Genomic DNA, 26,702 nt, shown 5'->3' with positions numbered 1-26,702 from the left:
GCAGCAGCCTGGCTTGGCACCCGGCAGCAGCTTGGGTGCCAGGAAAGGGTGTGTTCACCTGTCCCACCTTCTCCTGCCAGTGCCCAGCTGCACTGCAGCAGTCAGAACACGCAGTCAGGACTCGGCTCTACTTTCCTCACCTCCTCCACCACACTGCAGCGCCCCCTCTCTGTGGGCACATATACCATGACAAAGAAAGACAAGAGATCCTTCAACCGTGACCAAGTGGAAGCTCTTCATTTACATCAGCGACCACCACCAAGAGCTGGGGTGTGACCTTGCTCTTCTACCTAGTCTTTTATGGGTTCCAGGCCAACTCGTCACATTCACAATGTGGGCTATGCCTCAAACTCTGAACAATAAGGTTCCGAAATATCATAACCAGATTTCTAGTCCAGGACTTACGGTTTTTCCAAAACCAGTGTTGGCACGGGAATATTCATTTGCTCAATATGTCTGATCCAGAGTCCTATAAAGGGTACACTGAAGACCTTAAAAAGTTTCTAAAAGCATATGCTTTAGAACAGGGGTAGTCAACCTTTTTATACCTACCGCCCACTTTTGTATCTCTATTAGTAGTAAAATTTTCTGACCGCCCACCGGTTCCACAGTAATGGTGATTTATAAAGTAGGGAAGTAACTTTACTTTATAAAATTTATAAAGAAGAGTTACAGCAAGTTAAAGCATATAATAATATTACTTACCAAGTACTTTATGTCGGATTTTCACTAAGTTTGGCAGAATAAATCTTTATAAAACAGCTTACTATATAGTTAAATCTATCTTTTTATTTATACTTTGGTTGCTCTGCTACCACCCACCATTAAAGCTGGAACGCCCACTAGTGGGCGGTAGGGACCAGGTTGACTACCACCGCTTTAGAAGAACAGAAGAATCTCACAGTCCTCATAGTCTTGTTGGTCTTAATGGAGCACTTGTTGAACACAAGGGTCTGTTTATGTTGCATGTCAGTTTCCTGTAACCTTACTTCAAGCATGCAGTGGTGTGATCCTGACTTTGGCCACTCCAGGGGACACCCATGTATTCTTGTAAAAATGAGCAGAATAATTGGATTACAGCCTCAAGGAGAACCAAGGATAGACTGTTCTAGTATTCCTAAGGGTGAAAACAAAACAACTCTATCAGCTTATCTTCCAAAGGGAAATACAGACTTAAAATAGTGTCCATGTTATGGAAAAAAACCCCGCATGTGAGGGATCTACAGCCATGAGTTGTTATCCAGCTCAGCTTTGGTGCTAGCAACACCCAAAAAGAAGTAACAGTTGAGTACAAATTGTTGGATCACCCAAACTGAAAAACCATGATGATCATGACAAGTTTTTAGGATTAGCTGTGTTCAAAATCACAATATGTGCATAGTAGGAGTTAGAATATCTCCACAGAGTAAATGTTGTGTTGTCTGTCTTCATTTTGTATCAGCTGGTCTTGATATGCTAGAGTTATAAGACCACCTTACAGAGAGGGTGTGTGGTACATGACACTGGGGTAACATTATAATGTGCTTCCAGGTCATAGTGTTTAGTGTTTTCTGAAGTAATTGCCTGTTGTCTCTGCTGCCTTTTGGAACCATTGTACAGTCACCAGATGGGGACTGTGAACACCTGATTCTGAACATGGGGGTCTTGTCCTCCTTTTATGTGGCTTAATTGCCAAGTGTCTAAAGCTTCATGTGCCGTGCTACGTAAATATTTTTAACACTGGTTAACTGTCATATTTTGATGCCAGCAAAGTTTTAGTGATAAAATGGTACCTGAACAACATGAAGTGACTATATAGCTGCAAAACATGCGGTTCTTGGAGAAGTTCTATATGTGAAGAGGAAAAAAGAAAATAAAAGCGGGTTTGAAAAGTAAAGAAAAAAAAATGAAGTACTGATACATGCTACAGCACGGATAAACCTGGAAAACACTCTAAGTAAGAGAGTCAGTCACAAAAGACCACATATTGCATGATTCCGTTTATACGAAATATCCTGAATAGGCAAATTCATAGAAACAGAAAGTAGATTAGTAGTTAGTTGCCTAGGACTAGGAGAATGGGGAATGACTGCTAATGAGTATAGGGTTACTTTTGAAGTGATGAAAATTTTCTAAAATTGATTGTGGTGTTATTTATACAGCTTTGTAAATTGTACACTTTAAATGGGTGAAATGTATGGAATGTGACATATCTCAACACGGCAGTTTAAATTTTTTTCTTTCTCAAGCTGCTAAAGAATTTCCCACCTTGCACCTTTGCTCACATCGCTTGCTCTACCTGGAAATCCTACTTAACCTCTATCCACTGAAAAATCCTAGCCAGGCATCAAAGTCTAACTCAATCCACCTCATCCTTAAGACCTCTCTCTTTTTTTTTTTTTGTATTTTTCCGAAGCCAGAAACGGGGAGGCAGTCAGATAGACTCCCGCATGCGCCCGACCGGGATCCACCCGGCACACCCACCAGGGGCGATGCTCTGCCCATCTGGGGCGTTGCTCTGCCGTAATCAGAGCCACTCTAGCGCCTGAGGCAGAGGCCAAGGAGCCATCCCCAGCGCCCAGGCCATCTTTGCTCCAATGGAGCCTCGGCTGCGGGAGGGGAAGAGAAAGACAGAGAGGAAGGAGAGGGGGAGGGGTGGAGAAGCAGATGGGTGCTTCTCCTGTGTGCCCTGGCCAGGAATCAAACCCGGGACTTCTGCACGCCAGGCCAACGCTCTACCACTGAGCCAACCGGCCAGGGCCTAGACATTTTCTCACCATCACTGAGCCCCCACCCGCAGCGGAAGTGAATTCTCCCTCCCCTAGACCCCTTTGTGCTTATTTGCACCTTTTTGTTATGACATTTGTCACACTCTACTTGTCCAAGAGTCCTTGCAGTCTCTGTCCCAGCTCCCCTACTGGGCCCTGGCCTGCAGGTAGGGTTCAGGTCTTGCACCCTCACCCATGCAGTGTAGAGCACAGGGCTAGAGAGCAGGCTGAGGGCGGCCTATGTGTTAGCCGAACTGATTCTGAATCCACACTGAAGACACCCCAGCTCCCTCCACCCCAAACTCCCAAGCACACTGACCACTCTGTGGCCTTATGTCACAATGGCTAGAAGCTATCACTCAAGTGAGCTGGCTGAGGGCCCCACTTTTTAAAAAAAATTCCCTTTTGTATTTTTTAGGCTTGTTTATTCTTTCCCCCTCTGGAGCTGTCTCTCAGCTTTATTTTGTAATGTGTCCAAGTCCCTTCCCAAGTCAGAACAGCGTATTCAGCTCCACAGACAGGAGAGCGAGGACGGAGGAAGGTCAGGAGATAGGACTCAGGCAGGAGGCCCCCCCAGTGCCCTGACTCAGCCCTCTGGGTGAGCCCATGGACCCCAAGTGTCCAGGCACCCCCACAGTGAGCTGCAGTCTCCCACTGCACACCATCTCCTGGCCAGGTGGCTTCTCCTCCCTCTATTCCACCACATTTCTCACAGTCCACAGCCACCCTATGGGGAACTTCTCTCTTCCAGGGAATAGCCCCGAGGCTTGTCTCTGGTGCAGGGTCCCAGTTCCTTCTGATCACCACAGTGTGCTGGAGGCCCAGGCACCCCCGCACAGCACCTGCTGAATGGGGGTGGGGCCCACAGTAGACAGAGGCACATGCACCATACCTGGTAATCCCCAGGACTAAGGGGCAGTAGGGACAGGGGTGGGGAATGACAGGGAGGAGGAAGACAATCTGAGGCTGAATTCTCCAGGAAGTAACCCCCAAGCCCCACCCAGCCCCACCCCAAGAACCTAACACACAGCAGGTGATTTCTCCCCTGCTTGGGACACTCTTCCTGCACAGTTCCTACCCCAAGCCTGTCTGATTCCTATTCACATCTCAGTAAAAATAGTACCTCCTTCAGAAGGCCTTCACACACATGGGCATGTGCACACACCCACATCCACGTGCAGGCACTCATGCATGCACGCACATGCATACATACATGTGCACACACACGCATGCCACCTCCCCAGTTCCCATAGCAGTGTGAGCTCCCCCGTTGCAGTGTGTCTCCCACTGTCTCAGGGTGGCGGCTCACCTATCTGTCTCCCCTACGAGCTTCCTAATGGTTTTGCTCCTATCGCCTACCCGAAGATCAATGTAGAGCCTAGAATCTATCAGGTGCTCAATAAATGTTCCCTGAGTGAAGATGTGTGCCACTTAGCAAAGCCCTGAAATGTGCTTACCAGGCACGTGACATACCCTATCCCTCACTGAAGCCTCTCAGCCACCTCATGCAGTGGGTACCACCGCTCCTCTTTTTTTCAGAAAAAAAAAAAAAAAATCCAAGGCTGAAAAGAGGGCTCATGGACACAGGGATTTTAACCTCTATCTTTTGCATTCCAAAACTTGTGCTCCTAACCACTAGACTAAATAATCCCCCTTCCCTGCTCTCAGGGGCCCTGGGAATCTACCCCAGGGGGCAGTGAGAGTGCCAGCTGGGCCTGGCAGCCGGGAGCCACCTCACACCCCGGCTCAGGTGTGGCACTTCCCCGCCTGGCCCCTGCTACCCATCCCGGACACCTTGCCTTCTGCTGACACTTTCACCCAGGTGAGGGGTCCCAGCCCGCCCCTGGCCTGGCCTGGCCTGGCCCTCAGTCTGTACCCAGAGGCTGAAAGAGGACCTCCTTTGCTGGACCTCCTCATCTCAGAGGGAAGCAGAGGCCCTGGCCAGGAGAGCCCCAAGGTGGGTCTGGATAAAGTGATGAGGCCTGGGGGTTTCAGACTGCGAGATGCCAACAGGAACAGTCTGCCAGGTGGTCAGGACCTGGGTTCTTGTCCCCACTTCTGCACTCACGTATTGGGTCTTTTGGACCATATGCACTTTCAGGCTCTGTCCTGTCCTGACCAGAAGAACACAGGGCTGGGGACTCCCTGCCATCAATGCTTGCTTCCGTCCCAGGCCACCAAGGTGATTCAAGGCTGGCCAAGGGTTTTGGATCACATATCTGAAGTTTCTTCAAAAAACCTGCCTTCTTGCTATCCCAACCTCCACTAATAGCCTGATGACACCCAGGAGGCAGTGCAGGGACTGACATGTACCCAAACGTTACCAAGGCGAGCAGTGCACTAATGCTTCCCATCATCCTTGCGGCCACCCTCAGTGGCAGGTATTATTATCAACCCATTACACAGATGAGAAAACAGAGGCTCAGAGAACTAAAGCATTTGCCTAAGGCCTAACAGCTTTTAATAGCAGAGTCAAAGTGGATATTCAAGGCAGTCCAGCCCCAGTGCACTTCATCACATCACCCAGTTTGGTTAGACATCTTCGATGATCCCACTAACCATCAGAGGAAGGCCAGATGTCATGTCTGATGTTTGAGGCATCCAAGGCTCTGCACGGGTTGCCCATGCTGCCTTTCCAGCCTCACTGCCCATCACTTGCCTGCACCTGCCCCACATCCCCTCTGAGTGCTACCACACCCAGAACGACGCCTCAATTCCATCCTTCGCTCTGGCTCTCCCCCTTACCTAGAATGCCTTGCCTACTCTCCACACTTTCAGAGCCTACCCCCATCCTTGCCTCCTTTTCCTCCCTTGCTTTTCAATGAACCGTTCCTTGACCTTGTGCTCTAACCCCCTCAGCACTGACAAGCGAGTGGTTCTCGTTGCAGGCTCTCTCTCATAGTCTGATGCCACTTCCCTGTGTGGTGGCCTGCCTGAGACAACTTAAATCAGTTTGTTTGTTTTTTTAAAGAGAGAGACAGAGAGAGAAAGAAAGGCCAGAAAGGGAGAGAGATGAGAAGAATCTATTTTTCATTGTGACACCTTAGTTATTCATTGATTGCTTCTCATATGTGACTTGACCAGGGGGCTAAGCTGAGCCAGTGACCCCTTGCTCAAGCCAGTAACCTTGGGCTTCAAGCCAGAGACATTTGGGCTCAAGCCAGCAACCCCACGCTCAAGCCGGATGAGCTTGCGCTTAAGAGGGTGACCTCAGAGTTTCGAACCTGGATGCTCTATCCAGGCTGATGCTCTATCCACTGCACCACTGCCTGGTCAGATTTGAATCAGTTTTTTGTTTTGTTTTGTTTTTGTATTTTTCTGAAGTGAGAAGCAGGGAGGCAGAGAGACAGACTTCCACATGCACCCAACAGGGATCCACCTGGCATGCCCACTAGGAGGCAATGCTCTGCCCATCTGAGGCGTTGCTCTGTTGCAACTGGAGCCATTCTAGTGCCTGAGGCTGAGGCCATGGAGCCGTCCTCAGAGCTTGGACCAACTTTGCTCCAATGGAGCCTTGGTTGCGGGAGGGGAAGAGAGAGATAGAGAGAAAGTAGAGGGGGAAGGGTGGAGAAGCAAATAGGCGCTTCTCCTGTGTGCCCTGGCCAGGAATCGAACCCTGGACTTCCACACGCTGTGCCAATGCTCTACCACTGAGCGGCCAGGGCCTTGAATCAGTTTTAAGGACCCTGGCATCCCCTATGGTGTCTTTCATCTTGCATATTTCATTAAAATTTGCTGACGTGAATTGGAAGACTTGGGGGCCAGTGGTCCTTCCCTGTCTGACCCCCTAGAGACCCACCACCACCACTAGGGACACTGAATACACTCCCCTCACAAGGTTGCTATAGGGCTGAGTCAGGAGGAAAAGGGACTCAGGGAGGACCCCCAAAAGTAGCCTTAGGGCCAGCAAAGCAGCAATCCCCCCAGGGTTTGGTCCAAGTTTATTTATTTACTTCCCCCTCCCCAAACAGGGCAGGGTGGTGGAAAAGAGCCCAGGCCTGGGTGTTAAGAAACTCCACTTTCAGCTCCACTACCCAAGGCTGTGTGAGTTTAAGCGGGCCGCTTCCTGGCTCTGGGCCCAGCCCGCAACTCTAAGATGGACAGTGGATGAAAGTCAAAGACTTTTGGAGCTCTAGACTCTGCAATTGCAAAGTGGCACAACATCTGGAGCTGGATTTGGGCCCACTTCCCAAATGCCCAATGCTCTGGGCCCCAAGGCAGGACATGCAAAGCTCAGGCCTCCTGGCCCCAGGTCAGGAAGGAAGAACAAGTAGCTGCAGCCACAGGCCTCTGGGCCCAAGCCAGACTGGCCTCAAGGGTTGTACAATCCTATCTGTCCTCTCTTGCTCCTGTCAGTCTCCTCCAGCTTTATTTACTGCATCCAAATGCTTCACCCACATACCTGCCATCACCTCCAAAGTACATCTGGAAGGAGGGATCATATTCCCCTAGGTGCTCATGAACCTGCTACCAGGAGGTGAAACTGCCCTCACCTGTCAAAACAAACCCACCCAGCTCAGCCCGCCAGGTGGGTAGCAGTGGGAGAGGCCAGTGTGCCCCTTTGTGTCCCAGTGGACCTGGCCAGAGGTGCTTGCTATGGTGCCAATCCAGCACCTGGTCCTCCAGGTGGGGCCCATGTCAATGAGTGATGCTCAGTACAGCATGTTCAGGAACCCCTACAGGATGAAGGCAGCCCCGGGGGGGACGACAACGACTATGTAGTAAGGTGTAAATGACCAGAGCTTAGTGTTAGGCAGGTCTGGGTTCAAATCCCACCTCTGCCACTCACAGTGAAACCTGGGCAAAGTGATTGGATTCCCTGGAGCCTTGGTTTCCCACCTGTAAAATGGGACATCACCTACCAAGGCATAGAGTTGTTCCGAGGATGAAGGGATGGTCCACAAAAGGAGCAGCACCCGCCAAGATTTCAGAGAACGGCAGCTACGCCTGTTCGCTCCTTTCCAGGAGGCAGTATTATTAACAAGTCATCCCTGGGAACCTCTCTGAATCCCCGCTGAGTCACCTGTTGGTAGCTGAAGAACATACCCTTCACAGACCCACCTCCTCCCTCCCTCATCCCTGCGTCTCTCTTCCCACTCCATTGCACCCCCAGACTCACAGTGTTGGGGCTGCTAGGACCTCAGAACGTTCAGGCCTCTCATGCTGGCAACAAGCCAGACAAGACAGGTCAAGAAGCTGCCAAAGCTACTGAGCAAGGGGAAGAGTCCAAGTCTGCTGACCCCTGGCTTAGTGTCTTCTTCAGGTGCCCGTGTGGCCTGCTTGTTGCCAGGTGAGGCTGCTCAGCTCTGCAGAGCAGGTTCCCAGCATGAGACAAGGAAGCTGCGTGTGAACCTTCCCTGGAAATGTCAAGCCTGGCCCCAGATTATTCAGGACTTGCTGGGCAACCTGAGAAAGCAAGGCTGTTTGCTGCCAGGCTCTGGGGGCAGGTTTCCACAGTGCCGCAGCTCACTCCTCGCCTGGCACACTACAGATGAGCCCACAGGCAGCCCTGGCCCACCAGCCTCCATGGGACCAGGCCCAATGCCCACCTCCAGCCAGCTCACCTTCTGCTACATCAGGGCTGACCTCCTCACCACCCCAGAGGTGGATTTAACAGCGGGCGCACCAGGCACGTGCCCTGGGCTTCGACTTCTGAAGGGCCCTGCAAAACCCCACTTTACACTTCTTTCTAATGACACCAAGTTTGGTTTCATATGTGCAATTTTAACATTAATAGTACATAAGATTTTTATTTACTTAAAAATATGGTTAACATGTATTTTTATTTTCCCTCTCTCTCTCTTTTTTTTTTTTTTTTTTTCCATTTTTCTGAAGCTGGAAACAGGGAGAGACAGTCAGACAGACTCCCGCATGCGCCCAACCGGGATCCACCCGGCACGCCCACCAGGGGCGATGCTCTGCCCACCAGGGGGCGATGCTCTGCCCATCCTGGGCGTCGCCATGTTGCGACCAGAGCCACTCTAGCGCCTGAGGCAGAGGCCACAGAGCCATCCCCAGCGCCCGGGCCATCTTTGCTCCAATGGAGCCTTGGCTGCGGGAGGGGAAGAGAGAGACAGAGAGGAAAGCGCGGCGGAGGGGTGGAGAAGCAAATGGGCGCTTCTCCTGTGTGCCCTGGCCGGGAATCGAACCCGGGTCTCCCTCTCTCTCTTTTTTAAGGGGCCCAATATTTTCTTCTGCGCCTGGGGGCCTCAACCGACCTTAATCAGCCTCTGCACCACCCCACCCCAGCCTGCAGGTCACTCTGCTGAATGCCTTCCTGACAAGCTGCTTCTTCCCCTCACCACCCAGCCCCAGCTCTTCCACAAAGGAATGTCTGCTGTGACGCCTCCCCTCCAACTCACGCAGCTCCTTGTTTCCACCAGGGCCAGCATGATACCCTGACATGCCTTTGGCCGAGAACCAACTGCACTCTAATTACTTCCTGTGCATCCCTTTCCCACTATACTGAAGCCCTATGAGTGGGAGTGGGGGCCTTCCTCTCATTTCCATCCCTAGCACCCAAAAAAGCTGGGACTGCAGTAGGGGCTCAGGAACTGTTCACTAGATATGTAAATGAAGGCATGAAACAATGTAATCGCAGATGCATTTCCTGCACATCCTGCTTTCAGGGAACCCAGCAGATAAAGGCTCAGTGTCTTAGAACCTGGGTTCGAATCCCATATTTACCATTTACTAGCAGTCTGACACTGCGCAAGATACTCAGCCCCTGAGTTCTCTGCTATAAATTAGGGATGATAATAAAAACCTTCAGAGGGTTACCAAGCAGATCAAACAAGGCATATAAAGTGGCCTGTGGCTGTTACCAACATCTCTGCTGTTATTTCCTTGATCACATCTCTCCTTCCCAGAATGAGAGTCTTTATTTTATCATCTACCTATTGAACTCCTACTCATCCTTCCAAGCCCAGCCAAAATTCTGTCTCCTCCTGGAAGAACCACCTGAATACCCAGTCTAGCCTCTCTTCCTTCTCCCAACTCCACTCTCATGCAGCAATCTCGACCCGTAGCAGCAATACTGCCAAGTGCTCTGTGTGCCAGTCTTGCTGCCCCATTAGACTGCACGCTCACTAAGGGCAGGATTGAATGCTTTTCAGAACACAGGGTTCCACATAGAGCAAAACTGATCGCACTGAGTTTGCAAAGCATCCCCACTCATCCCATTTGATTCTCACTCTCTGAGGCAGGTACTGTCATCACTCCTATTTTTCAGATGAAGAAAGCGAGACTCAGGGAGGCTAAGTGCTTGCCCAAATGTGCCTCAGCTCACAAACAGTGGTGTATTTACACGGAAATTGGCAGAACTACAAATCAGAACTTGATTTATTGTCTTTTTGATTCTAGACTGAAGAAGTGCTGGAGACGATCACTTTATTATTTTAAGATTAGACTTAAAAGGGTGCTGTGTCTGTCGCCATTGTGTTGTGAATAGCACAGTAAATTGAGGAATTTTTTTCAATATGCAGAAACTATTATCCAATTCATCAAAGAAGTTACTCATGTCATTGGCTAACAAATAAACTTCCAACACACATCTTCACTGTTTCATTTTCATCTTACTTATTTTTTTTTTCTTTTTTTTTTTTTTTTTAAAGCTGGAAACGGGGAGAGACAGCCAGACAGACTCCCACATGCGCCCAACCGGGATCCACCCGGCACGCCCACCAGGGGCGACGCTCAGCCCACCAGGGGGCGATGCTCCGCCCCTCCGGGGCGTCGCTCCGCCGCGACCAGAGCCACTCCAGCACCCAGGGCAGAGGCCAAGGAGCCATCCCCAGCGCCCGGGCCATCCCCGCTCCAATGGAGCCTCGGCTGCGGGAGGGGAAGAGAGAGACAGAGAGGAAGGAGGGGGGGGGGCGGAGAAGCAAACGGGTGCCTCTCCCACGTGCCCTGGCCAGGAATCGAACCCGGGTCCCCCGCACGCCAGGCCGACGCTCCACCACTGAGCCAACCGGCCAGGGCCATCTTACTTATTAATATAAACAAAATATCAGCCAACATTCTTGTTGGAATTACACTCATTTGTCAACTGCATCCATCATGTGGCTACTGATACAAGACTTTGGCAAAAACCAAGGAACATGGTTTATAAGAATCAGCTGGCTCTCTGGAATTTACAATAAAAAGCGTTATATATTTTATTATTTGTAAATTGTTTTACAAATCTTTATATCATAAAATTTACAATAAGTGTGTGTGTGTGTACATACACTTGTTTTGTGGAGATACGACTGTTACCAGAATATCACTGTACAGAACCTCTGTAAAGTAAGTTATTATCTGTGTTTTCCAGATACGAAACTGAGGAACAGAGAAGTTAAATAACTTACTCAAGGCCAATCAACTAATAAGTGATAGAGGTTGGGTGGAGTCCAGGTCTAGTGTCAAGGTACCTGTTTTTTCACCTGGCCAGTTGGTAGCGCAGTAGCTAGAGCACTGACCTGGGATGTTGAGGATCCAGTTTCGAAACCTGAGGTCACTAGCTTGAGCAGCAGCTCATCCAGCTTGAGCGCAGGCTCACCAGCTTAAGCGTGGGGTCACTGGCTTGAGCATGGGATCATAGATATGACCCAGGGGTCACTGACTTGAGCCTAGAGGTTTGCTGACTTGAAGCTTAGGGTCACTGGCTTGAACCTAAGGTCTCTGGCTTGGACAAGGGGTTACTTGCTGCTCAGTTGGAGCCCTCCGCCCTGTCAGGGCATGTATGAGAAGCAATCAATGAACGACTAAGAGTGCTGCAACTATGAGTTGATGCTTCTCCTCTCTTTCCCTTCCTTCTCTCTCCCTTTAAAAAAAAAAAAAAAAAGTACCTGCTCTTTCTACCACCCTTTTCTGCTTCCAGAATAAAGATTCTTTCACTCCTTCTAGATCAGCTGCAGTGGGAGGGCTGATGTGGATCTGTGAATAAAACTTAAAAAGTACTGTTTGTACCTTTGTACCTGTGATATTTCGATGGGGGTCAGGCCTAGCTAGGAGTGAAGAGGCTGCGGGCTTCTGGGACCAGCAAGAGGCCTCTGAGTACCTCACACTGATGGCAAAGGCAATAAGGACAAAAGAGGAGAAGGGCACCGCATTTTTGTCTTAGGTTCCTCAGCTGTAAAACAGGGATCAGGACCCATGCACTCCAAGCACATCAGCCTTACACAGTGTTCTGCCCGCCTGGGAATCGGCACGGCCTGCTAGCTGGGAAGAGCCACCTTATTCATTCTCCCTTCGCATGTTTCCATGCCCTCCCTTTCTGAATTCTGTTGGGGCAAGAGAGGAATAGGGAGAAATGTGGCCTTATAGGGAGGCTAGTTAAAATTCACAACCAGCACTTGCAAGGAGTTTTAGAGTTTGCAGGGCCCTTGCATAATCAGATATCTCCCTGGTCCTTCATTCCACTCTCAAGGCCAGGAAAGGTCAGAGACATGACCTCTCCGACATTCCACAGCAGTGGCGAGACTCAGGCAGGCTCAATCCCTAATCCTCTTCCCTATCCTCTCTCCCCTTCGCCACGTGGCCTCCTGCTGTATCTTCCCAAGAATCATCTGGTTGATTTAATGCTCTCCATTTAATAATGGCTTTCCATCATTTAATTTTTGCCACATTTTGTTCTTTCTCTCAGTCATTCAGCTCAGTGTCCTCATTCACTTGTCCTCAGGTTCCCCTAGGGTGGTGGCCTTGCAGAGCCGATGAAATGGCCAGCATGCATCTCTGGGCTTCAGGCTGACAGCCTGGTGCAGGGCTGAGATGAAGGGGCCCATGGGGCACACTCTGAGGCTGGGCATAGGCTAAGCTTTGGGCATGAGGAACTGAAAAGAGTCCCACCTCACAGAACACACTGAGAGGGTACGGAAGTCGGAAAGGCTTGTATAAAAGCTTCTATAGCAAAATAAAATACTTCAGAGCACTCATGGTCTGCTTGGGTGAGAATGTAAAGGGATAAAAGCAGGAGAGAAAATCGTGAAAGTAGTGTAGTTCTAAGCACCTGAAAACACACACACACACAACCCTGCTCATAAAATGCTGGATAAAATACACCAAATGTTAATAATAATTACTTTGGACTGGAGGGCCCTGTGGGTAACTTCTGTGTACATTTCTTTGTTATCTATGAGTTATTATTTTTAGCATAAAATAAGAGCATAAAAGGCCATCAACTTCATTTAAAAAATGTTTATAGTTTACCTTTGCATCTCTTACCCCCATTATTATCATCTCCAGCTGGCTTATTCCTCTTCCCTACTGGGGGAATTTTTTTCTAAGTCAGAAATATAAATATATTTCTCCACTAATTAAAGGTCTTCTATAAGTTATTGTTCATTTTCTTACATGTGATAATGGTACTGCAGGTTGTTAGGAGACGGACCTGAATCTTGGGAGATACATAAGAAGTGTTCAGAGTGAAGTATCAGGATGGTTATAGCCTTCCTTCAAATGATAACAAAAGTTTTTAAAAATCAGATATAAACTTAATAAATAAACTCTTAAAAAAAATCCTGACCTGTGGTGATGCAGTGGATAAAAGTGTCAATCCAGAATGCTGGGGTCACTGGTTAGAAACCCCGGGCTTGCCCGGTCAAGGCATATATGGGAAGCAACTACTATGAGTTGATGCTTCCTGCTCCCCCTTCTCTCTCTCTCCTCTCTCTAAAAATCAATAAATAAAATATTTTTAAAAACCAGATATATATTCATATATATAATGTTATTTATATGATTTTTTTTGTTTTTTAATAGAAAGAGGTAAAACAAGTGTGACCAAATATTGTATTCTTCTCTAATTTCTTCAAATGTTTTTGAAATGTTTGCATAATAAAAAATTTTGAGGGAAAAAGCCTCCCATGACTGACTGCCTATATACAAACTCCTTGGTCTGCCCTGAACCTTTACAATCTCACTTTAACCTATCTTGACATTTATATCTCTGCCAAGTCTCACCCACTTCATGCCCCAGGTGTTAGTAAGGAAAGAGTTTTGTTCTTGTAAATTCTACTTTCAAATGCATGCACACTTTATAACAATTAATAAAATACAAATTAATTTCTTTAAATAGGAGGAATAGCTTATTAGAAAGAAAAAACCAATGTAACCAAGAAATTAACTGTGTAAAAAATAAAAATTTCACAGTACAGACCTTTAGATTAATTGTGTGTAGAAGGCATGACCTAAGGAAGAAATCTGCATTGTTAGAATCTGGTAAACTAAAAGATGATAGCACCCAGCTTTGCTTAATGTTTCCTCACTGACTAAGTTCAAGTCTAAGCCCTGACATTTAATACCTGTGTGGTCTTAAACAGGTTACTTAACCTCTCTGAATCACAATTGTCTTGTATGTAATAAAGTGGCCATATCTTGTACCTCAGTGGGTGGCTATGAGATTCAAATGAGAGAACAGATGTAAGCATGCTATATTTTAGAACATACCATATACATTTAAAGTGTTATTAGAATCATTCTTTTTTTTTTTTTTTTTTTCATTTTTCTGAAGTTGGAAACAGGGAGAGACAGTCAGACAGACTCCCGCATGCGCGCCCGACCGGGATCCACCCGGCCCGCCCACCAGGGGCGGTGCTCTGCCCCCCAGGGGGTGATGCTCTGCCCATCCTGGGCGTCGCCATATTGCGACCAGAGCCACTCTAGCGCCTGAGGCAGAGGCCACAGAGCCATGCCCAGCGCCCGGGCCATCTCTGCTCCAATGGAGCCTTGGCTGCGGGAGGGGAAGAGAGAGACAGAGAGGAAAGCGCGGCGGAGGGGTGGAGAAGCAAATGGGCGCTTCTCCTGTGTGCCCTGGCCGGGAATCGAACCCGGGTCCTCCGCACGCTAGGCCGACGCTCTACCGCTGAGCCAACCGGCCAGGGCCTAGAATCATTCTTATGAAAGCTTGGTGAGCAGATTCCATCATGTCATGAACATAAGAACAACTCAAAGGATGATCAGGGCATAGAGGAATTTGGATTTTTAGAATATCTTGCTCAGGAATTCATTCCTTTTCACCCATTTATATAAATCCAAAACTCCTTCAGAGTTTTGGGTTCCTGGCTTGCATACAATTTCATTCAAATCTCATGTCTTATTCTTTTTTGCATAAAATACTAGTTAGACCCATGGACTATCTTCCATTTCTGAACTCTCAAATTAAATCAGGTTAAGGTTGTGGGGGGTGGGGAGAAGGCACACCCTCACTCAGAGAGGAAACTCCCAACTCCAAAATAAACACAAAACCACACACAAACACCCTTTACAAGGCCTTTATTTGTGTTAGGCTTACATACCAGGGTCAGGTTCCTGGGTGACACTGCGCCCTATTTCCTGGTAACCCATCCTGTGGAAGGCATGTGTGAAGATACATCAGGTGCTACCCAGCGCTGAGGGGCAGCAGCCCTTTCATGTTATGTAAACACAGGGCAACATCGTCTACCTTTACCGACCTACACGTGCCAGCAGGCCTCTCTGTGGCAAACTGACACCACACACCAGGATGGTATTCACTCTGTGAGGCAGACAGTGCTTGGAAGAGAACATTTCTGGGTTAGGTTTTATTCAGGTGGCCTCCCCACTGAGTCCCACTCTGGCCATCTCCCAGTAGATGGTGGACCCCTGGAAAACAGGTACTATATCACATTGATGTTTGTCATTCTACCTTCTGGCATAAAATAGTCCCTCAAATAAATGTTCACATCACTGAATTGAACTCTGCCTGCAACTTCTTTTGCTTTTCCCAGATGACATGAAGGGGCCTTTGCCATCTTACTAAGGCATTCATTCATTCATTCGCTTATTTGCTCAGCACTGAGTAACTTGTCAGGTCAGTCACTGTGCTAGACACAAGCAGCAGAAGGTGATTCACAGTGATAAATGCTTTTAGCAGTAGTCTGTACAAAGGGCAACAGAAGCAGAGAGTCAGGCTAGTTCTCAGTTATGCTCTGGGAGGTGACAGGGATGGGAAAGGCTTCCCAGAGAAAATGGTATTTCTGCTGGGCCATGAAGGATGAGCAGGAAATCCACAGGCGGAGAAGAGGAAGCAGCAGCTTCCTGGATGGGAACAGCTCAAACAGAGGAGGAAAGAGGCCAGAACAGCACCTGTGGGCTTGTTGCCTGGGGCTGATGTCTTGGAGTGGGGAAAGGTGGATGAGGCCAGAACAAAGGCTAAGGCAGCGTAAGGAAGGCCATGCTGAGAATGTGTTCCTTTACCCTATAGGTGATAAGCAGCCATCACAGATTTCTGGGCATCAGCATGGTATGATCTGTTTACCATGATTGCTTATCAACATTAATCTGTCCATTCATCTGCCTTCTGCCACCAAGCTGGGAACATGTCAAAGCGTTCGTATTCTAAAGGCAGGTCAGAGAGTGACCCTCCTCCATTACCTGCTCTTTCAAGCTGGAAAGTCAAGAGTGCAGAACAGGTCGTGGGTAGGAACGTGGACACACATGGTGGCCATGTTCATGGGGCAGCATGGCTGTCCTGGCTCGGGTGGTGAGGTAGAATAAAAGTAATAGAACAAGAAAGGAGAGGAAAACAGAGATCCCCTCACTGCAAATGAAGTGCAGCAATAAAAATATATTCATATAAAATGAATGTTATATAGTGGGAGACAACATGGAACCAGGAAGTCCCCTCTCAAGTGGATCTTCTGCCCAACCCCCTCTCAGGGGCAGAAAGTTTCAGCGGGGATTGGGGGGCGCGCGACACACATACACACATGTTCTGGTTCCAGGAAGTATCTACCCAATCATGAGGTCATCCCACTGAGTTCCAGCTACTTATCACTTCCTGAAGTTGCCTAGCTGGGCCCAGGATCCACTGGTTGGGGAGTCAGAGTCCAAACAACTCTAAGGGTACAAGGCCAGGGTGGGCATGAGCAGCAGCCTCACCCTACACGCATCCAGGAGAAATCAAGACTGTCTCCAGATTATGGAAAGTATCCAGACTGAGCCCAGGAGTCGGACAAGATCCTCCAGCAGCCCCACCTAACAACCAATCTCAGCTCTCTGCAGGGCAATTTAGAATTGCAGGCTTTGTGTTCCTAATCTATCAGGGCGCAAAGCACTGTAACAAGAGTTGTGTTTTCTTCTCCTCTATTCTGGGAAGGAAAATAGCAACACCAGTTACTATTACGGGGCACTTATTTGGCATTCAGCACTTGATGCTGCTTCTCGCTAACGCTTACAGCAACTCTGCCAGGCAGGTATTGTTATTTGCATTGAAGCTGAAGAACAGAGGTTGCTGGTACATGGTAGAGGAAGACTCAAACCCTGATCTGGCGAACTCCCAGCCAACACTCTCCCCTCCCCCGCCCTGCCCCACACCACCACAGCACACTGCCATCGAAGCAAACAACAGCATGAACCTGCTGTAGTCGTGGGGCCTGCGGGCCTCCCTGACTCCTCCGACCTGCACCAGACCCGTTTGAGAACAAAGGGGCCCATTTTGAGGCCAATCTCACAGAGCCAGCAAAGACATGAAAACAAGTCAATTGTCATCACATTACCAGGAAGAAAAAAAGATGTAATCCCGGTAGAGTGTTTCTTGCCTGCCACATCACCACACTGAGGTCCAAAGGTCTGCCCCGGTCACACCTGCCTTGGCGACCCCAACTTTTATCCCTTGACACTTAAGTATAGCTCTGTAAGACATCTTCTGTTGGAGGAATTCAATATACTGCGAGACAATGATTAATGGCATTAGGAGGGGGGACCATGTTGAGGGGACTCTTAACAGGCCACCTCACGATGCAGAATAAGCTCTGGGGTGACATTTCTTTGTGTGTGTGTGTGTGTGTGTGTGTGTGTGTGTGTGTGTGTGTATTTTTCTGAAGTGAGAAGTGGGGAGGCAGAGAGACAGACTCCCACATGAGCCCAACTGGGATTCACCTGGCATGCCCACTAGGGGGCGATGCTCCACCCATCTGGGGCATTGTTCTATTGCAACCGGAGCCATTCTAGCACCTGAGATGGAGGCTATGGAGCCATCCTCAGCGCCTGGACCAACTTTGCTCCAGTGGAGCCTTGGCTGCAGGAGGGGAAGAGAGAGACAGAGAGAAAGGGGGAAGGGTGGAGAAGCTGATGGGCGCTTCTCCTGTGTGCCCTGGCCGGGGGTGTTCTGGGGTGACATTTATGTGTGGGAACTGAGCTCATACCCTGGTGCAGTCTCTGTGAGACCGTGGGCATGTCATACCTTCTCTGGACCAGTCCCCCAAGTCAGAACTTGGCTATCATCCTGGCCTCTGCCCTCTCCTTAATCTCTCACATATAATTAGGTACCCAATCAAGCCTCAGACCAACCTCTGAAATTGGTCTTAAATCTGTCCCCTTCCAAGTTAGTTTGATACTTGCCACATTTCATCCGACTAATGCACTAAGCTCCTGGCCGGAACCCCAGCCTCCAAGCTGCCACTGTTCCATCTTCCTGGTCAGAAAGATCCTTTTGAAACACACACCTGCTTACCTCGCCTTTCTGCTCAGCTGGCCCACAGTATCCCTTAGGGTAAAATTCTAGCTCTTTGGCTAGTTCCCACGTCCTCATGCCTGCCTCCTCCTCACTGCTCCAGCCATTCAGCACGTTCACCCCTTGCCTGTACCCTCTCTGAACACATTGTGTTATTTTGGGACCATGTATACTGCTGGCCTCTCTTCTTAAAAAGCCCCTGCCCCTTCTCCTGTGCTAAATTCCCTGGGAAAGAGGAACTAAATCTAGACAGGGCCTCAGTTGGTTCTGTAGCTGTGGCAATACCCAGGCACCTAGCACAGTGCTTGAAACACAACAAGAGCTTCTGGGTAGAAAAATGAGTATCTCCTTCCTGCAAATAGGTCCCTGTGACCACAGGTTAGAGATCTTTATGCCTCGATGTCTGTGCAGGGTCATCAGTCTTTGCAAAGGAACTCAGTCACTGTGGGAACTGATCATTCTACTTTGACCACACTCTTGCTGTATGAAGTCCTATGTGGTCACAGTGAACTTTCTTGACCCTGAAAAACAGTTCCCATAAATGATCAGTGGCCCCTGGAAGCAGTGTGATGGCCACAGTATGGGACGGGACAGGGGACAGAGGCCAGTGGTTGTGGCCTCCAAGATTTATAACCTCTGGGGAGGGCTGCTGTAGGCTGCGCTGTGCTGGGTCTGGAGCGCCAGCCATCCCCTCTGACTGCTTCTAGTTCTGCCTCCTCAGGAGCTTGTTCTTGCTTTCTGAAATGTTTGGTCTTGTTAAACATGTTGGTTTCAGGTTTCCTGTCATGGGTTCCCTTGTTTAAACATTACACCCCACCTACTCCTGAAAGAGGTAAGGTACCTGTGGTCTGGTTAAGAAGCTTCTTTCTTTTTCTTTCTTTCTTTCTTTTAAATTAAATTAAATTTTATTTTATTTTTAAGTGAGAGGAAGGGAAATACAGAGACAGACTCTCACATTCACCTTGACAGGGATTCACCTGGCAACCCCCATCTGGGGCCAATGCTCTTATCAACCCAGCTATCCTCAATGCCTGGGCCAACGCTTGAACCAATTGAGCCACTGGCTGTGAGAAAGGAAGAGAGAGAGGTGAGGGAGAGGGAGGGGAAGAGAAGCAGATGGTAGCTTCTCTTGTGTGCCCTGACCGGGGATCAACCCCAGGACATCTGCATGCTGGGCTGATGCTCTAGCCACTGAGCAAATTGGCCAGAGTCAAGAAGCTTCTTGTAGTTGCCTATGTGAAGAATTCCTAATATAGTCAATGAAACTGGGGAGGTGGACACTTTCATGGTATCACCTCTTTCCCAGGAGCTCAGCATTGTCAACTGTACAATAAGGAAGGAGGATCATATAGACACTGACCCCTCTTGGCAATGACATCGGAAGATACTGGCCCCATTCTTAATCAATTCTTTCCCCGCACATATCCTCACTGACCTTGAGATCAAAGTGAGCGATTTTCTTGGCGTGAAGGTAGTTCACCCCGTCCAGGATCTGCTTAATGAAGCTGGTGGCCTCTTCCTCACTCAGTGACTCCTTCTGGGCCAGAAAGTCAAAGAGCTCTCCTCCGGACACTCTGCAAGATACCAGTGGAAGGGCCCAGTCAGCCCATGTGTCATGAGCCCAGGCCAATGGCTGCAGCTCCTGCCCCTGACCCCTGAGCACCCTGTGTGGCAGGATCCCCTCACCCATCTCTGGGGCTTTGTCCAGTCAGCACCAGGGGCTGACTTTGCTTCTATTTGTGTGTCCTTCCCTTTGGATTACAAGGCGAAAACCATCATGAGGATGTCACCAGAAAGGCCTCTGCTCACGCTCTAGGCCCAGGTCCCTGGTTACCCTGGGAGTCACCCCTTTCCCCTACATATGACTGAGGTGGCAGAGGACAGAAGCAAGTGCTGTAAGATGACAAAGAGTAACATAATATGCTACGCCCAAAACTGGAGACCTAGGTTCCAATCTAACCCTGCCACTGACCTGGGACAACTCACTTCCCCCCTCCAGGCAGGACTCAGTTTCCTCCCCTGCAAAATGAGTAGATCCAGTAAGATGGCCCCTAAAGCCCCTTGCTTTGATTTTATAAAAGATGGGCTCTTCAAAGGTCCCTAATTTAAACATAAAAGACTCAGTAATTATATTCATCTCTAAAAACTATAAAAAACAAGTGGCTATTGAGCATTTGAAATATGGCTAGTGCAACTGAGGAACTGAATTTGAAATTTTATTTTATTTTAACTCATTTTAATTAACAAACTGAAGTGATGTAAAATATTTTCTTCTAAACACAACTGTATTCCTTTGGTAGGATTGCATTTCACCTTAATCATTGCATTGCTAATGAATTGAGATATGCCGTAAGCATCGCATACTTGTCCATTGGGTTTTGAAGAATGCACAGCAGCTCATTAGTGATGTTTATATTGAATACATGTTTAAAATATTTTGCATATATTGAGTTAAATAAAATATTATTACAATTAATGCACAATTAATACTTAAGAAGTATTTTTACTTCTTAATCATGTGCCTAACTGAAAAAAAATCTAAAATTGCATGTATGGTTTGAATCATGTTTCTACTGAACAATGCCAATAAGAAGGGTATCTAATTTAAAGCTCACTTCTGGTTCACAGGAAATACTGGAGATAGAGGGACATGTTAAATAACACCACGAGGAAGCCTGACCTGTGGTGGCGCAGTGGATAAAGCATTGACCTGGAATGCTGAGGTCGCAGGTTTGAAACCCTGGGCTTGCCCAATCAAGGCACATATGAGAAACAACTATTACGAGTTGATGCTTCCTGCTCCTCCTGTCTTTCTCACTCTCTCCTCTTGCTAAAATCAATAAATAAAAATTTTAAAAATATAACAATGACACCAGGAGGAAGGACTAAGCCAAATCCAGACTGAGACAATCAAAACAAAAGATTTAGTTTTTTCCAACAAATCACTGGCATCAAAAAAGAGGGGGAAGGAGAGGGCTGTAGGATAAAAGAGGCACACACAAAAAAACAAATGCATTGGGATGCTAATTCAAGTAAAACAACTGTAAAAAGATATCTTTGGGTTCATTGGGGAACATCACTACTTGCTGGAGCATAGACAGCCTTGGTGGTCCCAAGGCCCAGCTGCACAGTTCAGTCAGGTGTAATAAATACATCATTAAAAACCACCATCAGGCCCTGGCCGGTTGGCTCAGGGGTAGAGCGTCGGCCTGGCGTGCAGAAGTCCCAGGTTCGATTCCCGGCCAGGGCACATAGGAGAAGCACCCATTTGCTTCTCCACCCACCCCCCTTCCTCTCTGTCTCTCTCTTCCCCTCCCGCAGCCAAGGCTCCATTGGAGCAAAGATGGCCCGGGCACTGGGGATGGCTCCTCGGCCTCTGCCCCAGGCGCTAGAGTGGCTCTGGTCGCAACAGAGCGACGCCCTGGAGGGGCAGAGCATCGCCCCCTGGTGGGCAGAGCATCGCCCCCTGGTGGGCGTGCCAGGTGGATCCCGGTCGGGCGCATGCGGGAGTCTGTCTGATTGTCTCTCCCTGTTTCCAGCTTCAGAAAAATACAAAAAAAAAAAACAACAACAAAAAAACACCATCAGTTAGAGATACATACTAAAAAATATTTACATGTAAAATGACACGATGTCTGAGATTTGCTTTAAAATATTTAAAACATTTTAAATTCAATATTTTAAATTTAATAATATGAAAATGTTTTGGGTGATGGGCAGGCATGTGAGGGTTCTTTACACTATTTTTTTCTACTTTTGTACATGTTTGAATTCTCTATAATAGCTAACTTCCAAAGGAGGAGTTCCCATGTTCTCCCTCAGTCAGCCTCTCACATGTCTATCACCAACGGAAGTTCTTCCATAACAGATGAGGAAACTGAAGCCTACAAGAGGGGAAGTGGCCATGCAAGGTATCCCAGCAAGGGCGTGCATGGTCAAGACCATGTCCAAGCCCCAGCTACTGTCTAATGTTGTCCCCACGCACTAGCATATGACTGGGACTAGTTACCCTAATTCTCAGCAATGTCTCTTAGACCTTGGGGATAATGAGAACGTCTACATGCTAGGCTGTTCTGATGAGCAAATTAGCAGAGCACTGAGCAGGGTTCTTGGCACAGTGACAGGCACATGAAAGCACTCCATCCATGGGGACTGTGTTATGATGTTATTTTTTGGTTACATGTGGTTGGCACAGAATCAGGTGCTGGAGAAGGTGCTGGGACACAGTGAGTCTTGGGCAGGGCCTGGATGGAGGAAGCAGAGAATGAGAACAGGTGTGACAGCAGGCAAACAGCACAAGCAAAGGCCCAGAGACGGGATGAGCGTGGGACACGATGGGCGTGGGACACGATGAGCGTGGGACACGTGTGGCGTAAGGCTCTGTGCATGGCCGGCTTTGGAGGGCAGGAGAAGGCCTGCTGCAATGCTGCTCCTGCACTTCCTAGCAAGTCACTCTCCACCTCGGTCTTACTGTCAAATGGAGCTAAAACCATCTCCTTTAAGTAAATGGACAAATGTCAGACGTACATGTTCCTGTTGGGATGTGAGCTTCTCAAGGGCAGAAACCATGAGTTAGATACTCATCCTTATGTTTAGTGTTTACCACATAACAGATGCTGAGTAAACATTGGGGGGGGGCAGTAAAGAGAGAAGGGGGAGGGGGAAGGGCAAAGAGACGATGAGATAAGATGGCACATGTGAGTGTATTGTCTGGGAGAGTTGCCCTCTACTCAGAGTGAGCTGGACATGGCCCCCAGTGGCTACCTGGGTGTTTGGACAAGGCTGGTGCACTATTTTTCCATGCACCTCATGGATGAGGCCATCCTCTGCTCCATCCCCCACCTGGGGCCGGTGCTGGAACTGGAGCACCCTCACAGTTGCTGAAGGAGTAAGCCTGAGTCTGTTTCACAGGCCCAGGTCACAGGGCCAGAAGGGTGGCCCCAGTCCTTCCGCAACAAAGACTCGACCTTCACCTTAGGATGGGGAATTTGAGAGTTCCAGAGCCCATCTTTTCTTCTTGTAAAATGGAAACAAGAAAAAAAAGTCTAATGGCCCCCTTTGGAGGGGAGAAGTGGGAAGAATCTTGTAAAATTGAGCAAGTGCTCTGAGATCCTCAATCAAGTCCTTGAGTAAATACCATGTACTACATCATTGGACCGGGGTAACCGTGGCGGAGGGACTGATATAGAGTTTAGAGTTTGCCACCTGTGCCATGTGCTTCCTCAAGCATTCTTTCCCTTGAGACTCACATCCCTGAGGGATAGATGGAACTTCTGTCCTGATTTCCTAACTGAGGAAACTGAGACCCCCCAAGAGCAAATGACTGGCCCAAGGTCACACAGCTAGTAAGCGGCAGAACCATGATTCAGACACATCTTCTCAGCTCCAGTTCACCACGTTTAAAACTGGAGTTGCTGAGGTGAAAGGCAAGCTCAAAGCCACCCGAACACTGGGCAGGTCCTCTGACATCCCTGCTCAGCAGCACCCATGCCCTCAGCCCACTGGCTGTCATTATCTGTCTGTCTCTCTCCCCAGCTGGATTATCTTTTGCTTCCACAGCAAAAGAAAAAACATTCCATAGAAGATAGGTAAATAAAAGAACAAAGGAAAGAAAAAAATTAAAATATAAACATGACATAGACTAGTCTAGATCTTACAGAACTCAAGCCTTGGCATTTGCAAGAGACCTGTCTAGAGCCCTTTGCAAATTTCTCAATCCACAGGGCCTCCTCTGAAACACAGACAAGCCAGCAGCCCTTGCTTTTTAATATTCCCAGCCCCTGCTGGGTCCTGTGAGGCTGTGACCTTGGGCACATCTTACCATTCCTACCTTAAAGGGAATGCTGCAGAAATGTAAAAGAATATCATGGTAATGTGGATGTGTCCAGTCACCCAAAGCCCTTGACATGACGTGAAGGCTATGTGACAAGACAAAAATGGGGGGGGGGGGGGATTATGGGAAGAAAACTGTTTTATAGCAGTGAAATTTGTAATGATTAAAAGCTGGAAAATAAAAATCAAATGACCAACAAGAGGAAAAGATAGGTATGTAGTATTTTTAAGTGAGAGGAGGGAAAACAGTGAGACAAACTCCCACGTGCGCCCCAACTGGGATCCATTCGGCAACCCCTGTCTGGGGCTGATACTCGAATCAACCAAGCTATCCTCAATGCCTGGGGCTGACGCTCGAACCAATCGAGCCACTGGCTGTGAGAAGGGAAGAGAGAGAGAAGGGGGAGAAGAACAGAAGCAGAACAGAAGGGGGGAACAGAAGCAGATGGTTGCTTCTCATGTGTGCCCTGACCAGGGATTGAACCCAGAACATCCGCACACCTGGCCAACGCTCTATCCACTGATCCAACCAGCCAGGGCCAGGTATGTAATTTAATGAAACATGATTCAGTCAGTTAAAAGGGAAAAAGCTATTTATGGAATTATGTTAACTAAAGAAAAAGTGGAGCTGGAAATTCTACAAGTATAGTGATTGTATACAAAAAAAAAGAAAAGATTTTTGAGAGGAAACACAGGGAAAAAAGAAACATAAATAGCTGTGTTTGGGTGGTGGGATTATCAGTATAATTTCTCTTCAGTTGCTGTAAAGTTTTTTTTTTTGTTTGTTTGTTTTTTTGTTTTGTTTTGTTTTGTTTTGCATTTTTCTGAAGCTGGAAACAGGGAGAAACAGTTAGACAGACTCCTGCATGTGCCCGACCAGGATCCACCCGGCACGCCCACCAGGGGGCGACGCTCTGCCCACCAGGGGGCGATGCTCTGCCCATCCTGGGCGTCGCCATGTTGCGACCAGAGCCACTCTAGCGCCTGGGGCAGAGGCCACAGAGCCATCCCCAGCGCCCGGGCCATCTTTGCTCCAATGGAGCCTTGGCTGCGGGAGGGGAAGAGAGAGACAGAGAGGAAGGCGTGGCGGAGGGGTGGAGAAGCAAATGGGCGCTTCTCCTATGTGCCCTGGCTGGGAATCGAACCCGGGTCCTCCGCACGCTAGGCCGACGCTCTACCGCTGAGCCAACCGGCCAGGGCCACTGTAAAGTTTTTTGATAATAGACTTTTTCTTTTTTTTTTTTTTTTTAAAGATTTTTTATTTATTCATTATAGAGAGGGGGGAAAGAGAGAGAGTGAAAGAAGGGGGGAGGAGCAGGAAGCATCAACTCCCATATGTGCCTTGACCAGGCAAGCCCAGGGTTTTGAACCGGCAACCTCAGCGTTTCCAGGTTGACGCCTTACCCACTGCGCCACCACAGGTCAGGCAGATAATAGACTTTTTCAAGAAGTTGCCTGGCCTTCCCAGTGAAGGTGGCTTGTCACTCCTGGGAATCAGTGTGCCAACTGCTGACCCTTAGCCTTGGAGCATGTCATACCTTGGACTGGCCACACTGTAGGAACCCACTAGGCTTGCATACACCAACTAGTCCAACTGGCTAAGAGGTCCCCGGGAGAAATACAGAGGACACTGGGAGAAGGAGAACATGGGCAACACTAGGCACTTAAACATTCAGACGACGATTTAAGAATCAAATGCAAGAGCACGTAGATGCCCATCTGCCACATAAATCTGTATCCTGGCAACACCCGAGCACAGTTCTCAAATCAGAATGACCTCAAATGCTAGGTGATCCACCCCACCTGGAGGCAGGTTAAGGATGGCTGCCTGCTTTACAGATGAGATCTGAAGCTCAGGGGGATGAGGTGACTTTGCCCAGGGTCACAAAGTCAAGGATTGCTGAAACAAATGTCACTACTCCTCTGCTAACTGGCCTATGCATACATGCCTAAGGTTCAGGACATTCTCAACAAGAGGTCTTGCTGCTTGACTGGACACAGCCACTGTGACCTGTGCCACAGCCCAACTCAAACTCTCTTATCTGCCGGAACCCTCCGTGGAGATACCTCTAAGAGGGACATCCCCTGAGAACTTGGTGTCACCTATCCAAATTCCACCAGGATGGGCCAGCATAAGCCTTCCTCCCTCATGCTCACAGCCATCTAGCTGCATGTGCAGTGTGGACTCAAGTCCTGGTGTAACCTAACCTGTATATGTAGCCTATCAGATAGCCTAGCATAAATTAACATTTTGTTTAGAGTTTATAACTTTGCCTTGATTAACCTCTAACCCCACTTAGATCACCCTAGCCTAGACTTTATATGGTTTGTGTGTGGCGTATCTTGTATTTGCTAAGTTTCACAGAAAGACCAAGACATACTCAGCTAAAATTCCTTCCATAACAACTGCCACCCCCAATGCTGATGGTTGTCTAAACTGTTTTCAGGAACAAGCCCAGGATGTTGTGCAGGACCAGAGGGTGAACCAGCTGAAACCGCCTGAGACCAGCTGAAACAGTTTGAAAGGCCCTCTTCTGACCTCCTCATGAACTTTCTTCATTATATTCTCATGATAATACTAAAGTCTCCAACCAGAGGTGGAGATTTTCCGCTATTTTTGAACATGTGATGTGTGTATGTTTTCTAACTGGCCGTGCCTTGGAATGTCCCCA

General features: G+C 48.3%; 1 protein-coding gene and 1 pseudogene across 6 annotated transcripts in view; one reads left to right on the top strand and one right to left on the bottom strand.

Moving 5' to 3' along the window:
• Positions 1–26,702, bottom strand: part of DAPK2 (death associated protein kinase 2) — a 135,010-nt gene that overhangs the window by 28,661 nt on the left and 79,647 nt on the right. For all 6 annotated transcript variants that reach the window (XM_066274115.1, XM_066274110.1, XM_066274113.1 and 3 more), the window contains one exon: positions 19,634–19,772. In XM_066274115.1, the coding sequence (XP_066130212.1) occupies positions 19,634–19,772 (139 nt within the window). The remainder of the gene's footprint in view (positions 1–19,633; positions 19,773–26,702) is intronic.
• On the top strand, positions 187–1,381 carry LOC136336015 (sodium/potassium-transporting ATPase subunit beta-3-like; annotated as a pseudogene).

Source organism: Saccopteryx bilineata, chromosome 4 (assembly GCF_036850765.1).
Source record: "Saccopteryx bilineata isolate mSacBil1 chromosome 4, mSacBil1_pri_phased_curated, whole genome shotgun sequence".
In the NCBI taxonomy this organism is placed as follows: Eukaryota; Metazoa; Chordata; class Mammalia; order Chiroptera; family Emballonuridae; genus Saccopteryx; species Saccopteryx bilineata.
Note: the sequence above shows the minus strand (reverse complement) of the source record. Positions and strands in the feature narration are given on the sequence as shown.